This window comes from Crocodylus siamensis, chromosome 2 (assembly GCF_052110815.1).
Source record: "Crocodylus siamensis isolate JL-2025a chromosome 2, ASM5211081v1, whole genome shotgun sequence".
NCBI classification, from domain to species: Eukaryota; Metazoa; Chordata; order Crocodylia; family Crocodylidae; genus Crocodylus; species Crocodylus siamensis.
Genome location: NC_143396.1, coordinates 24,210,133 through 24,224,431, shown reverse-complemented (window position 1 = coordinate 24,224,431; position 14,299 = coordinate 24,210,133). Strand labels below are relative to the sequence as shown.

The window sequence follows — 14,299 nt, the reverse complement described above, 5'->3', positions numbered from 1 at the left end:
GAAAATATTTTTCACTGTTTTGGCAATGTGGATCAGTAATATATACAGTATATTACTGCCTGTTGGAAAACAGCCAGCACTTCAAGGAAAGTAACATGACATGTTTCAGTGCTGTGTTTATGGTCTTGGAGAGAAGACCACAGCTCCTAATTCTGGCTGAGATCCAATGTCATTGCTTAGCACTCTGGATAAGATAAATTCATGTCCATAGAAGCTGAAGATGGCTGCATTGTAAATTACGACTGGGGAGTAACTTGGCTCTTCCTGCTGTGAAAGTCATTCATAGACTGATTAGATGCTGCCATTTGGGAGTTAAGGTGAATTTATGTGATAATACTTTCCCCCTCCCAAGTAAAATGGGCAAGTCTTTACAAAGTGGAAATATTTATAGAAAATGTTATAACTGCCCTATGCTCCCAAAAATGGAGAAACTAAGTTAGAAGGAAACAGTATGTTTCTGGAGGTATTTAAGAAATGAGTCTTTGTGTACAGGGATCGGGATGGCCTGACAATGCTGTTTTTATTACTTTTTAAAATTTGAGTGTATATATCTTACATGTATTTTCATTCTCTTCTGCAGGTGATTCTCATCCTTACCAAGTATTACCATACTGACATGGGGAAAGTGTTGGAGAGCTCTTTATGGAGGTAAGTTCTCAGCCTTTTCCTATGCCCCTTGTTTCTGTACCAACCAGAGTGAAACTGTTTCTTTTTATCTTTTGAGGTTGCCTCTTGTGCTGATTGCAGGCTGTGTGCCAGATGCAGGGTTGCCCAGATTGTCATTAGCTGTCACTTCTTTTTTCCTTAAAAAGAAATGCACTTGAGTAGAGAACTTGAAAGGGAATTAACAGTTTATACAGTAGAAATAAAGAACATAAGGGAATAAAATAACTCTGAGGCCACCTTTAAAAGAAAAAAGAAAATTCCAGTTGTAAAGTGGGGTTCGCACACAACACCCTGCTCTCCACCCCCTCTTTTGTTTGTGAATTTTTTTCCTTTAGGTTTGCACTTTAGGAGTTTTGCACCAAACCAGCAGGAACTTAATGTAGCCATTATCTTAAATGTCCCCTAAGAATTTCTGTTGTTGCTTAGCTCTGCATTTTGATTAGTTAGTTAGTTAAAGTCTTGTATCTTTCTGGTTGAAATGTGACAATTGTTTGAGCTGTGCTGCGTCTTCTGTTTGGAAGCATAGAGTGATTCAAACCTAATTTTTTATCTCCTCCTCATCCACAGCGACTGTGACAACATTCTTTGTGTTGTGAATATGCACTTTGTACAGGCAATTTTACAATTTTGAATACAGAAAAAGGCAGTGAAATGCTGTTATGCTAAGGCAACTCCATCGATCAAGATTAATATTTTTGTATGGCATCCTTATCCTTAGCAACCATACACTTTTTAAGGGCATCAGTAGGAAACACACAACCATAATTTCTCTATGCTGTTATTCTGCTGAAGTGTCTTCTTTTTTCCAAGGTGAATTGTTGATAAACATCCAATTGAAATGATGGATGCACTTGAGGGTATAAATAAAAATATATAGTAACCTCTCTATTTTAGAGTACTTAATTTATGTGCTTCACTGCTACATGGCAAGTTACAGACTATACATTTAAAGTAATGTGTTTCTTCCCTGTTGCTAGATGTGCTTTGTAAACCCTGATGTTCTATACATTCATATACTGGACCAAATACTATGAGAACCTTCTAGGAAATGTCACATGCATTTTAATCCTTGAAGTATTTCCAGTATTATCAAAAATGTAGAAACAACGCTTATTTTTAAAATATTAGCTTTCTTTGATTATGTCTAGTCAAAACATTTTCCTGGGCCTTGCTAGGTTGCAAGATAATCAGGATAAACAATGGGAGAAGGAAATACTCCTGGAAATTTCTGAATTTTTGATAGAACCTGATGACTTTGGATGAGGTAACCTACAAGGGGAGCATGAAGTATTTTAGTGTCAGATATGGGGCTCAGATTGATAGACTCTCTTTGAAGAGCCTGTAACAAACCTTAGCACTAATCTTTATGTTCAGGGGCTGGCATAATTGCAGCCCCTTGTGGTGCACAGCTTTGTAGAAGGCCTGGGGAAAGGCAAGGTTTATGGTCTGATATGGAGCAGGCTGGTTGCACCAACATTTATCTGGTTTGCTTCCACATAAGCTGGATCCAGACGTGCGGCTTGTGGCACTGCAAACCTCTTCATAACACCACAAACCAAATGCCTGGCATGTTGAAACATGCCCTGTGCTGCAAATTTGCAGCAAGTTGCAACACAAGAGTTTGGGCTGGTAGACACAGAGGCTTAGTCCTCCTAGGAGATGCTCTGGCTGCCAACCAAATTGTCTCCCCTCCTTTAGTTCCACCTTGGCTCCTATAGCATGCCAGGAGGAGCAGGGAAATGATAGTTTCCCAAAGCAGGGCATTTTGTCCTGCACCAAAGCACATAGGAACATGTACAGCAGCAAAAAGTAGTGGCACAAATCTGTGCCGCTACTTTTTTTGCCCTGCAAGCATATGTCCCTGCATGTGGGGTAGTTCAGCTGCTGCGCTTCCCTATACTTGTGCCAGCATCTTGCTCCAATATTGTGCGTGTTATGGAATGGTAAATTCATAACGGCAATGAGAACTTTGTGGCTCAGGCTTGAAATGACTTTTCTTTAAATTAGCTCTCTGAAGTGAACATGCCAAGAAGGGAAGATGCTCAGATTACAAAACTGCCTTGGGGTCCCAAAGAAAATATGCATAACATTTAAAATAAATACTGTCTCTCTTGAAAGCTACATATTCTTCACTGTGGGACCTAAATAAAAACAGGAAAACTGGCAAACAGGGAATCAAACCACAATAGCAATTGCACAGTTGTACTTCCTTGTATGCATACATCAAAATAGATGCTGTTAAATGGATGCAGCTCTGTTGTCTTCAGTGGAACAGTATTAGGTTACACAAGCTGACAGTCTGGCTCAATGTATAACATGCATTTTTATTAAATTTTTTTTCAGGTTGTACTTTTTCTTATTTGTATCAGGACAAAATAAAATAAAAGATGGCTGGAAAAAAAACTAGATTTTTTTTGACTCCAGGCAAAAACCACTCATTTCTGTGAGGCTTTTATGTCTTAATGGGAATGAATGCTTTCATATTATTTCCTGAATGAGTCCAGCATTTTTCTTTCCTAGTTTTATTGTCTGCATAATGACAAATTTCTTTAACAGGCTGTCCAAAAATTTAATATTTTTTTATGTTGCTCTTTTGCCCTCTTTGCCTATGCTTTTCAGGAAATAGTATCCTGGGATGGCATTTATTAGGGCTTTGATATGCAGAGTCCACAGTTGCTTTGTCTGTAGGTGTGATAGAGCACATCAGATTTAGAAGGGTTTTTAATGTATTTATTTTTTAATGGGATATGTTTGCCAATGAAGTCCTTGGCTGAACAAAAACAAAACTATTAAACCAGGGAGTTTAGCTTCACTGAGTCTTTCTGATGGGTGAGTAGCTGAACAGCCCTTTATTGAACTTTCTCAGTGCAGACAGTCTACAAGGCCAGTTCTTGGTCACACTCAGTACTCTGTACTTCGAATCCATTGACTTTAGCAGAGTTTATCTCATTTTATGTTGCTGCAAGCGAGGATAGAATCTAGGCTGAAGTTGACTTATACAAAATCAAATCACAGAGACAAGGGAATCAACCTCCAGGCTGAATCCCGAAGTCCAGATAAACTGTACTATTATCGGTTCCATTTGTGATTATTGGTACAATGTTTCACTTTCCTTTTGTGGTCCATAATGAACCTAAGGGAATCCAGTCTCTGTACCTTGGAAGCTTCCCTTTTCTGAAAGTCTCCTTTTAACTTTTAATTTATTCATAGATTACTTTAAATGGATGATGTGAGTTATTAAGATCAGGTTGCTAGTGTCTGTTTCTCCCGGTGAGGAATGCCAGATCATTTGGCAGTTTTCTGTCATCCTCTACCACAACCCTTCACTAAATTTATTCTCCAAAAATTATTTAGATTATCCCACTTATTAGGACTTGATTGTGATCATTTGGAATTATGCTGATCAGAGCTGATCACCACAACTATGCAGCTTTTGTATATATCTCTGCTGCTTATGCAGCTACAAGATAACATTATCCCTTTGCTGAAAAATAGATGCTATGGTCTTGAGGTCAGCTTCCCATTGGAGGAGAAATCCATGACATTGAATCTGGGCATATGCTTAGTGTAACTTATTATTTAAACTAACCAACAGCAGGCCTACAGCAGAATTAGTCACATATGGCTTGTAGAGAACTCTTTCTTTCAGGGAACTCTGTATATCATCAGAGGTTGGTTCCCAAGGAGTAATTATACTTCAAAAATTGACTTGTATTAAATACATCAAGGCAAAGTGAAAACTCATTCACAGCTATTCCAAAGAATTTGTTTCAGAAAATCAACACGATAACATTTCCTTCCAAGACAAAAAACTTGTTCAGTGCTAAGGAAAAGAGCTTGTAAAACTATGTGGCATCCAGTGACCCCTGCTATAACAATACTTTCCTTCAAACCATGAATTACTGGGTGCTGTGTGAAATTCTATGGCCTGTATTATGAAGGAGGTTAATCTATAAACACTAAGTAGTAGACTTGCTAACAGACTGTAGAAAAGCCTGTATTTCTTTTCTAGAACATGCTGCTTCATTATACATCCCTTTCATTTTTCCTATCACACACACAGTGTGTCTATACATGAATTTACACATCCCTAAACTTAATGCACCTTAGCCTGAGGTGCATTTAGGCTATCTAGGCACGCATCTACACGTCCAGGCCTAAAGGCGCCTTACCGCGGTTCACCGAGCAAACACGCTTGCAGCCCAGCGCTGGCTGAGGGGGTGGGAGTCTCCAGTCCCCCTGGATGCAATCGGCAGAGCCCCAGCCCTGATCCCAGCTTGAACCCCTGCCCTGTTCCTACCTTCCCAGCATGGGTCAAGAGTGGGTTGGAGCTGAGCCTGCAGGGCCCTGCACTGCCACCAGGTGCCACCAAGAAGAAGCAGTGGGTGCTGTTCTTCAGGGTGCAGCTGCTGGGGCAGGGTTCCAGCAGCACCTGCCAGTGTGCTGACCAATGACTGCATGCAGGGACACAATGTCTGCCTTTGCCTCTGCCAGTGCGGCATGGTTCCTCTGCTCACTGCACAATGCAGGGAGTGTGTGAGGCTGCCACTGCTCCCTGGCCTGCTCACATGTGTTGCAGGGCTTGGGTGGTTTTGTTTTATTTGTGCCCCCATGTGCAGTCGTCGGTTGGCACACCGACAAGGGCTGCTGCTGCTGGAACCACTGCTCCAGCTCCAGTTTCTAATCCTTGGAGAATAGCACCCACCACTGCTGCTTCTTGGCAGTGCCCAAGACAGCACAAGGCCCTGTGGGCTTGGCTCCAGCTTGCTCAGTCGACATATACAGTGTTAAGGTACCGTAAGGCATCTACACGTCCCTTAAGGCACCTTAACTATTTGCATTTAAATTTCATACCTGCTTTAAGCGTGGTTAAGGCGTGATTAGGTAAAATCACCATTTTTAAGGCACGTTAAAGGCCCTCACATGTAGACATATGCCCTTAATGTGCCTTAAAATGGCTAAAGTGCCTTAAATCAGCACATGTAGATGCACTTACAGAGTACTTATTTTCCTCAGCTTCCCTCTCTCAGTGAACATGGGGGCAGGAAGAAAACTTAGTGGCCAGGGGAAAGGGTATCTGTTCTCCATGACCTTGGGGTTGCAGCTGTAATTTAGATGGAGGAGAGGCAGCAGGTAGAATCATGTTCCAGATCTGACAGAAAGAAAACTGGCAACATGAAAAGGTGCAAAAGGTAAGGATTTTTGTGAGTGGTTACTTTTGTAGGACCAACTGCGTAGCTGGGATAAACTTAGATAAGTGTTTTAATGAAATGCCTTCTTCAGGTCAGTTTGAGAAAGGGCTAGACTGTAAGTTCATACAATAACCAAAGTGCATGACTGTGCAACTGAATCCATTCAGGTGAACCCCACAATCCTTGCAGAGCCTTGTTAATGGCAATGGGTAATTTCAGCCTGCCCACAGAACAAGGGGAGGAAAGGGGTAATCTCATCCCTGAGCTATAAATTGGTGGAAATGATACCAGATAATGAAAGTGCTAACAACTCTGTAATATAAGAGTCCTGGCTTGTTCCACTGATGCAGTAGAAGCATAAATCATCCGGGAAGCAGACAAATAGAGCTAGGAGACTCCAGCTTTCATTTGTATAGTTTACTGTAGTTGTATGTTGTTATTATATACTTATTTGGTGCAAGGCAAGTCAGGGATTTGCTTCTGAATTTTGTATAAAATAAATGAATGTCCTTTGGGAAGGTTACAAGTTATTTATGAAGTTTTTATGCAAAGAGCTTTTGAAGAAAGCACTGTAAATATTGGAGATACAAGGAAGTGGACATGATGGATTGAATTAAGTTAAATGAAGTCAAAAGTATATAATATCAAAGGCTGAAATTTCAAGCCAAAGTGCTTAAATTATTCTGGCAGAACATGTTTGTGCATGTAGATACCAGTCATTGTACATACTAAGGTTTCAGTTGTGCCAAAGGGTACTCATGCACTCCTTTACCCCACATCAGGTCTTATGCAGCATTTCAGTCAGGACTAAGGTGCTAAGCAAAATCAACCATATGTGTTTATCTGTGCCTGTACAGTGAGTCAATTTATCGCTCTTCATTTGTATTGGTGATTTATTCACACGTCATGCTTGCAAGTACATATTTCATGAATATAATGGTAGGCATTAAAATTTATTTAAAGATTAAATATTCTTTCTAGGAAATTTATACTAATAGATAACATTTATCTTCAGACATAATATAGTTAATGATCATAGCAACACTTGGAAATAGGTAAACATTATTTCCATTTTACAAACTGGGGAATCAAGGTATTTTGTGACTCAGGGAATAATACATGTGGTGACTCAGAAGCATGCAAAGACACAACTGGAATAGGACAGTTTCTTATAGCGAGTCTGGTCCTCAGATCATTAGACAATCCCATCCCTGACTTGGAAGCGGCCTTTTGCATCTTAATTTGCTGTCGGTGATGAATAATAGATGGTGACAATGATTGCTAATAAAGTTTTGATTGCATAATTATCAAGCTGTAACGACATGGTAGTGTTAATGCCATTCTCCATGTAATTGCCATTGTTCCTAACGGCATCACCACATAGTTAATGCCTTACTGCAGAGCAAAGCAGCCTGTGTTCTTTTGCTAACTATGCTGTTAATTCTTCTTGGCACTCTACACTGAACCCTGCGTATGTCAAGTCTCAGAGTAGCGAATGATTTTTACATTATTCATGTGCTCTAACTGGGGCACTGTTGAATGAAGAGGTCAGAAAAAGATGACCGTCTTTCAAGAGTCACCTTTTTCTGTTTTCTCACATACAAGCTTATGTTTTGGACACGAGATCCAGTTGTGCAGCGTCTTTAGACATCAGTGGGGCATAGACATGTAATAGTCAGAGAGTGTAAATGCCAAGTGCCCCTTTGAGAGTAGTGTGTGCTTTATTTCTCATCGATCTGGAACTGCAGTTTCCAATACCCACACAAATGAACCAGAGTGAAAGTAAAATAAGTCACAAAACATTGTCCAGCAAAGTAACTCCTTTAAGCTACTTTCCTATGCCTTACTCAGACCCTTTAGTAAATCCGTGGCAATACAGGTGCACCTTACAGAATGCCAAGTCAATTGACAAATTAAAGAGAAAACACCTGCCCCCAGTCTCTTGCCTTTTGAATCATGGGGCTCTTATTTCTAGTGCATCAGCACATTATAACTGCTGTAGCTTGCTCACAAACTTTTTAGAGATTCAAAGGTGAAAACCAGCTCCTGGAAACTAAGAAGCCTTCCCCACCCCCAACATAGACTGTGATGCTTCAGCATGTCATACCCTCTCTGTGTGAAACACCAGAGTATTACTTAATAAGTGGGCAACTGTATTCTGCAATAACTAGCATTTCCAGATGGTCTTACATTGTGGTTCTGCTCTGAAAAGTAACTTTGTAGAAATGGCCTCAGGGGATCCAGTTATTGAGTCTGTGATTTCCATATCAAATATGTTCATTTTACAAGTTCAAAAAGAGATGGTTTTCTAATTACTAGCCCAGCAAACTCAGTTTGGGTTCTAAAGTCCCAGCTGTGCTTTTCCTGGCAAATGTTTGGGCACCAATAATCAAATCTCATGCTATCCAATGCTTCACCTATACAATTTAATTTTTCATATTATGCCCCCACTTATACTTCTGTCTTAACCGGAGACAGTGAAGTTACAAAGATAACCCTGCAGCTGGACAGGATTATGGTACACCAGATTCCTACAGCCTTTTTGTCACAGTGGAGTTCCTGTCGTTGCCTAACCATATTGTACAACCTTTCATTTATTTCAGGGCATTCTATGTATGTTGTAAATACTGTTATGGATGACGCAGCTGAATTTCCATTGATTTTTAAATTAATTTTCAGGCATTTAAAAAGCAATTAGAAAAATTGTGCTCCAGATTTTAGTCTAACAGATCTTGGCCCTTGAACTAGATTTTTATTATAAGGAACCTTCAGATAAACAAATGTGTACTGAAAACATGCAAAAGACAGTGGAAATAAGGATAACATGGTCCTGGCAACTATAATTTATACATTTTCAAGATTATAAAATACACGATTAATGCTGTTTCTGTTTCAGCATGATTTCATTTGATTCACATCCCACAAGATAGTTTGTGGCTCTGTTGCATTTCTAGAGTCTGCTATTGCAAATACTTCAGCATGTGCCTGACTTCAATGGGACCATTCACAGCATCTTGAGTTAAGTAGTATAGAAGTCTTTGGTGATTTAAAGTCTATGAATATAATCTTATTCACTATAAGCTCTGAGGGACAGGGACTGTCTTTTTGTTCAGTATTTTTACCTTACCTAGTACAATGAGGTTTTGGTATGTTACAGGGCTTCTATGTGATCTTGCAATACAGCTAATAAAAACTAGGATGCAAGGCTTGAAACAAATAGTTCATTTTTTTAAAAAACCCAACAACCTACTATATGATTTTAAATAGTTATTTTTTTCTAGAATATAATTTTATGTCTATAAAAAACACAGAAAATACAAAGAAATGATGGACAGAGTGAGATTCTAACTTTCACTTGCCAGTTTAATGTCTTTTTAAATAGCTGCCATATAAATCCTTAATTTGAGTTTTATGTAATTAGGAATGGAGCTTCCCCTGAAGCTCCAACAGGCACTAGAGAAAGTACAGCAGAGCCCTTTTTTCTTAACAGTCCCCTTAAGGCATGGGATTGTTATTTCTTTAGCAGGTTGATTTTTTTTTTCTTGTTGCTAGAGGAATAACTGAATCAAAGCAGGACTAAATTGCTGTTGAACTGATTTGTTACAGTTAGGAGACAGTATTTATTTTTTAAGCCAATCTGATAATCCCATTTCAGTGTTTGATTCACTGAGATTTATTCATATGACTATTTGATTCCTTTAACAGGGATTTGCTTGTTGAAGGCTTTTTATAGGCACAGGATGTGTGGGAACTGCTGCAACATCTCTTAAGTACTGTGTTGGGTAGTTGCCTTAAATAGGTTAAATTTGCACACGTTTTGGCTGAGTGGTTGGTTGGCAGGTTATACGGCCTTTCATTTTCACCAGTTCAAAGCCACTCCAGATCAGTAATGGAGGAAATTCTTACCTTATGTTGGCTCTTCTATAGTCTTTGTCCAGTCAATAACAGAACAGTATCTGCAGAATACAGACCACTACTACAGTAATTTGGCTTCCTTGCTAGCCTCTGCAGAGTGGCTGGAGATGGGAATAGAAATAAAGCTGTTACCCTGAGTGACTCAAACCTAAGCCATGAGTATAGAGGATGGGGAAACTTAAATTGATACCAGGCCAACCCAAGAACACTTTTCTTTTTTTACAGGTAATCTGCAAGCTTTTTACAGGCAGCCAAAATTATTTCCTGACACATTTTTACTAATGTAAGTTTTACATAATCTAAATGTAACCTTTCTGCCAGGCCCTACCCTGCTGCTGCCAGGGCCAGTTAGAAGGACTGAGTTCACATTTAGGGATTTGACCTCATAGTAAAAAAGTAAAACCAAAAAGTTTGCAGTAAAAAAAAGTCCTTAGGTTGTCAACCATGCTTGACTGCAATAGTAGTTTTATACTGTGCTGCTCCCACATTCTGATGCCCCTGATTTCACCCTGCACCATGCTTCTTCCTTCTGACCTCAAGCCCTACTCTTACCCCTGCCAGTTTTGTTCCCACCATCCCAGCATGGATCCCCAAGAAGCCCATCTGTGACCAGCAGTACTACAGGCAGCCTGGGATGTAGCAGCAGCAGCACATGGCTGGGAGAATACTCCTTGCAGGATGCTACACTCCCACTCAGGTAGTTCTGCTATGCTATGTCTGCCACAGCTTCAGTAAAACTGAAAATGCTTAGCATTTTTACCAGTGGATAAAGGCTTTTAATGGACTTTACTGATGGCCATTTTTTAGACATTTTTACTGACAATAAATTTACTGACAGTTGGCAGCCCTGATTGGCACTGTCACCGATATACTTACTCTAGGACCAAATGGTAGTCTAAATGGCTTCTATGCTGGCATATTTCCCAATAACAAATTCCTATAAAAAGTAGTTGACACCATTTGTTAGGTCATCAGGAACAGAATCAGTTCCTGTATCATCTCCATTAACAGTGGAACATATATATTCAGTTTCTTCAGAGTGACACTCCAGGAGTATGCTGGCCCCAAAACTATGAAGTGGATGAACTGACACTGTATATAAGGCTCTCTTTTATTTTCTACTTCACAAAAAGGTATAGAGGAGGGACCACATATGATTGCTGTGAGTCAAATTGCTTAGCACATTTTTGGAAGATATCTAGAAATTGTGAAGACAGATGTTGTCTAAAAACCTGAATAGAATTTGTTAAGAAAAACAAAACCAAAACCCTGAGAAATAGCAAACTCTTTGCTTAGATGTGGCATCACTGTCTACAGGACTGTCTAGCTGGTGTTCTATGAGTAAATGAGGGAAAAAGGTGGGGGTGGGGGGTGGGCAGATGACAAGTGGTGGCATTTACCCCCTGAGAAGTGAACCAATGCAGTGGCTCTAATACCCATACTGACAAGTCTGTTGCCTGCCACAGCGGGGGTGGATTGTCTGGCAAGTGCCATGCCCCATGGTTCAGTTTTGGCCTCAGGCCAAATATATTGGACAGTCCTGGTATAGTACATAGGATTCTGCTTTGTGAATCAGGATATCTGGGGTCTGTTCTTGGTCAGTCTCTGAACCACTCTATGAATTAGTCAAAGCACATTGCCTTTCTCTGCTTTCTCCTCCTCCTAACATTTGGCTGTCTACTTTGTAAGTTCTTTGGAGAAGGGACTGTTGTTTGCTTTGTTTTTTCTCAAAATGGGATCCTGCTCTTTTTAGGGCCTGTAAGTGTGACTGTGATACAGATAATATTTAGAAAAGGTAATGCTCAGACCCTTCCTGCTGCCTTCTGCCTCCTTACATTTCTGATGGAAGACTGTGGGGGTAGTACTGCCTAGACTACAGTACCGACACATTGTGGACTTCATCTGAAAATGCGTATCCTGTACTTGTTTTTATTATAAGGCAGTTACTGACTGCACCCATAAACAGCGAGAAAGCCATTTTTCTCTGTGTTTGCTTGAAAAGTCTGTTGTATAAGGTATTTGCTCCCATGACATGTCCTCACGTTGGGCTCCTTGTATCATTCCTGTGGTGTATAATATGGTAGCAGATTTACTTATTCCTGTAGTATGTCCTCCAGTGCATCCCATGTTAAGTGATTGGAAATTAATTTGGTTGTTGGGCCTGAATGAACGAACAGCTGTGTAGTTAATTATGCAGAATGGTATAGAAAAATGTAGTGTTAATGTTTTATGCTCTCATTATCCCTGCAGTATGGAATATATTTTTCAACCTGAAAATGGCTGAGGCAATATTTCCCACATAAATAATTTATTAGAGACTTGGTATGGTAGGTAGCTTTCTCTTCCTTCATTTTGGCTGAAAGGAGGAGTTGAGAACATGAAGATCTCTGTGCAACCCTCAGCTATTTCTTAAATCTGTGTATAACCCTATGCTTGGTTTGGTAGTGGTACTGGGGGGAGAGAGGAAAGAGTCGGGATAAAATGCACCATATAACAAGACCTAAATATCCTGGTTTCTATTGCTGTTAGGCAGTACAGCAGGTCTACCAAAGGGTAGTCTGGTTTACCTTCTCTGCCACCTCTCTTTGATGGGCAGACAAGAAGTGCAGAGCACATGGTACTGTGGTTAGGTATGTAATATAACTTGGAACAAGAAATGTTATTAGAAAATTAAACAAATTGATATTGATTTAAAACTGTTCTTTGTGTGTTTTGCTGTGGAACTATGGTATAGAACCTTGCTATCTGAATTTCTTATGCAATTTAAAGAAGAAAGTATAAATGAAGGAAAGGAAAAGAACACATTTTGTCCAAGAAGAGCAATCCCCTCTCTGTCAGGAAGTGTCATAAGATCATGAATGTCTCCATAGAACAAACAGAACAGTGGACCAAATTCATTCCTCATGTAACTCCATTGATTTGGATCATTTGTTTTCAAGTCTTGCAAAACAAAATATGTGAAATTCAGTTTCCCAGCTGACTTTCTGCCCTTTGGGTGGGGGGGCTGGACTCGATGATCTTCCGAGGTCCCTTCCAGCCCTAATGTCTATGAAATGTATGAAATCTATGAAAAAGGACTAACAGTTGAATCAGTCTTTAGTGGAACCCAGCTATTACAACTTTATATAAAGTTCTGCAGGTCATCTCTTCAGCCAGGCTAAAGTGAAAAGACTGTGTGGTCCTGGTTTTACAGTTTACATTCAGTTTACGAGGAAGGAGAGGCTGAGGTCCGCCTCCAACACTGTTCCAGGATAACATTACAAGTCATGAACATTTCAGTAGAAAATATTGGCACATTGGAGTGTGAGACAGTGATTTTTTCCCCCCTTTCAAGTATTTGGAGGCTGTTATCACTGCTTTATCTTAATTTTTACCATATGCTGTCCTCATTTTAATTTTGCAATGTTGCTTTGGGATATAATTTATATGGACAAATGTGTTCAAAAATAAAATTGTGCTGTATTAAACAAGGCCTGAGAATTCTTTTTCTCCTATAAAGTTCCCACTTTTAATATGGGTATCTAAGATAGATATATATATCTTTTTCATTCTTTGATCCACCCAATAAAGCCGGAATAATAGTCATTCCTGTTCTATCTGTTGTTTAAATATGATCTAGTGAAAATTACTTATTGTGAGTGTGTTCCAGTTCCAGGTGTGCAGTATTTAACCTCATAACACCATTTGGCACACTTCGCAACAGCTTAGCTTCGAGTCTGTTACAGTAGAGGACCATGATTAACTACTCCCTGATCTGTGTGTTGGGCTAATCAAATACTCATGGATGATGAAATATTTTGCTTTGCCAGGAGGGGGCAGTGCTCCCAGGCAAAGTGAAGAAGAATGGGATAAAATAAATCTCATGGCTCTGCATGTTAGGGTGAATTTATGAATCTGTCAGTGTTCCAAATATGAAAAGCTTGCCAAGAAACATATTTAAATAAAAATTAAATAGGGGAAGAAAGTTAATTTTTTAAAGATCAGAAAAGTATGTTGTATATAGCAGGTTTCCATTTGTTCAAATCACTGCATTATCTTTGTGGGCTAAAATTAAGATGATCTTAACTGCTTGCTTATGCAATAGAATAAAATGGGGGGAAAAACCCCACAAGTTTACTTTTCGGTGCAAGACAGCTCTGCACCTTGTTTCTGAGGATTGAAAGTGCCACACAAACTCCTTTCATGTGAAAAAGTATGAAGAAAATATTCCCTCCCACTCCAAATATTCAGTGTGTAAACATTTATAACAATTGCCAATATATTGTTATCAAAGGATATTAATACACTCTGTTCAGATGCAACTGCCACATCAAGGTGATTCTGTAGCAGCACAAGTTTAGCAAAACTGCTCCAGCTTTTAACTTTGCTTCATGCAGGGTTGAAATTGGGGTGATTTTGCTCTCCTGTATAGCTATAGGCTCACACAGTCCTGATATATTCATCACTGTTGACATGCTTCCAAGTGGCAGCTCTCCCTTCCCTTTCAAAGCTGTTAAAATATATGTTTATCCAGATTCCTAAGTCCT

At 39.5% G+C, this 14,299-nt stretch overlaps 1 protein-coding gene across 6 annotated transcripts in view; it reads left to right on the top strand.

Moving 5' to 3' along the window:
• Positions 1 to 14,299, top strand: part of SORCS2 (sortilin related VPS10 domain containing receptor 2) — a 983,379-nt gene that overhangs the window by 295,901 nt on the left and 673,179 nt on the right. For all 6 annotated transcript variants that reach the window (XM_090035537.1, XM_090035536.1, XM_090035535.1 and 3 more), the window contains exon 2: positions 581 to 648. In XM_090035537.1, the coding sequence (XP_089891663.1) occupies positions 581 to 648 (68 nt within the window). The remainder of the gene's footprint in view (positions 1 to 580; positions 649 to 14,299) is intronic.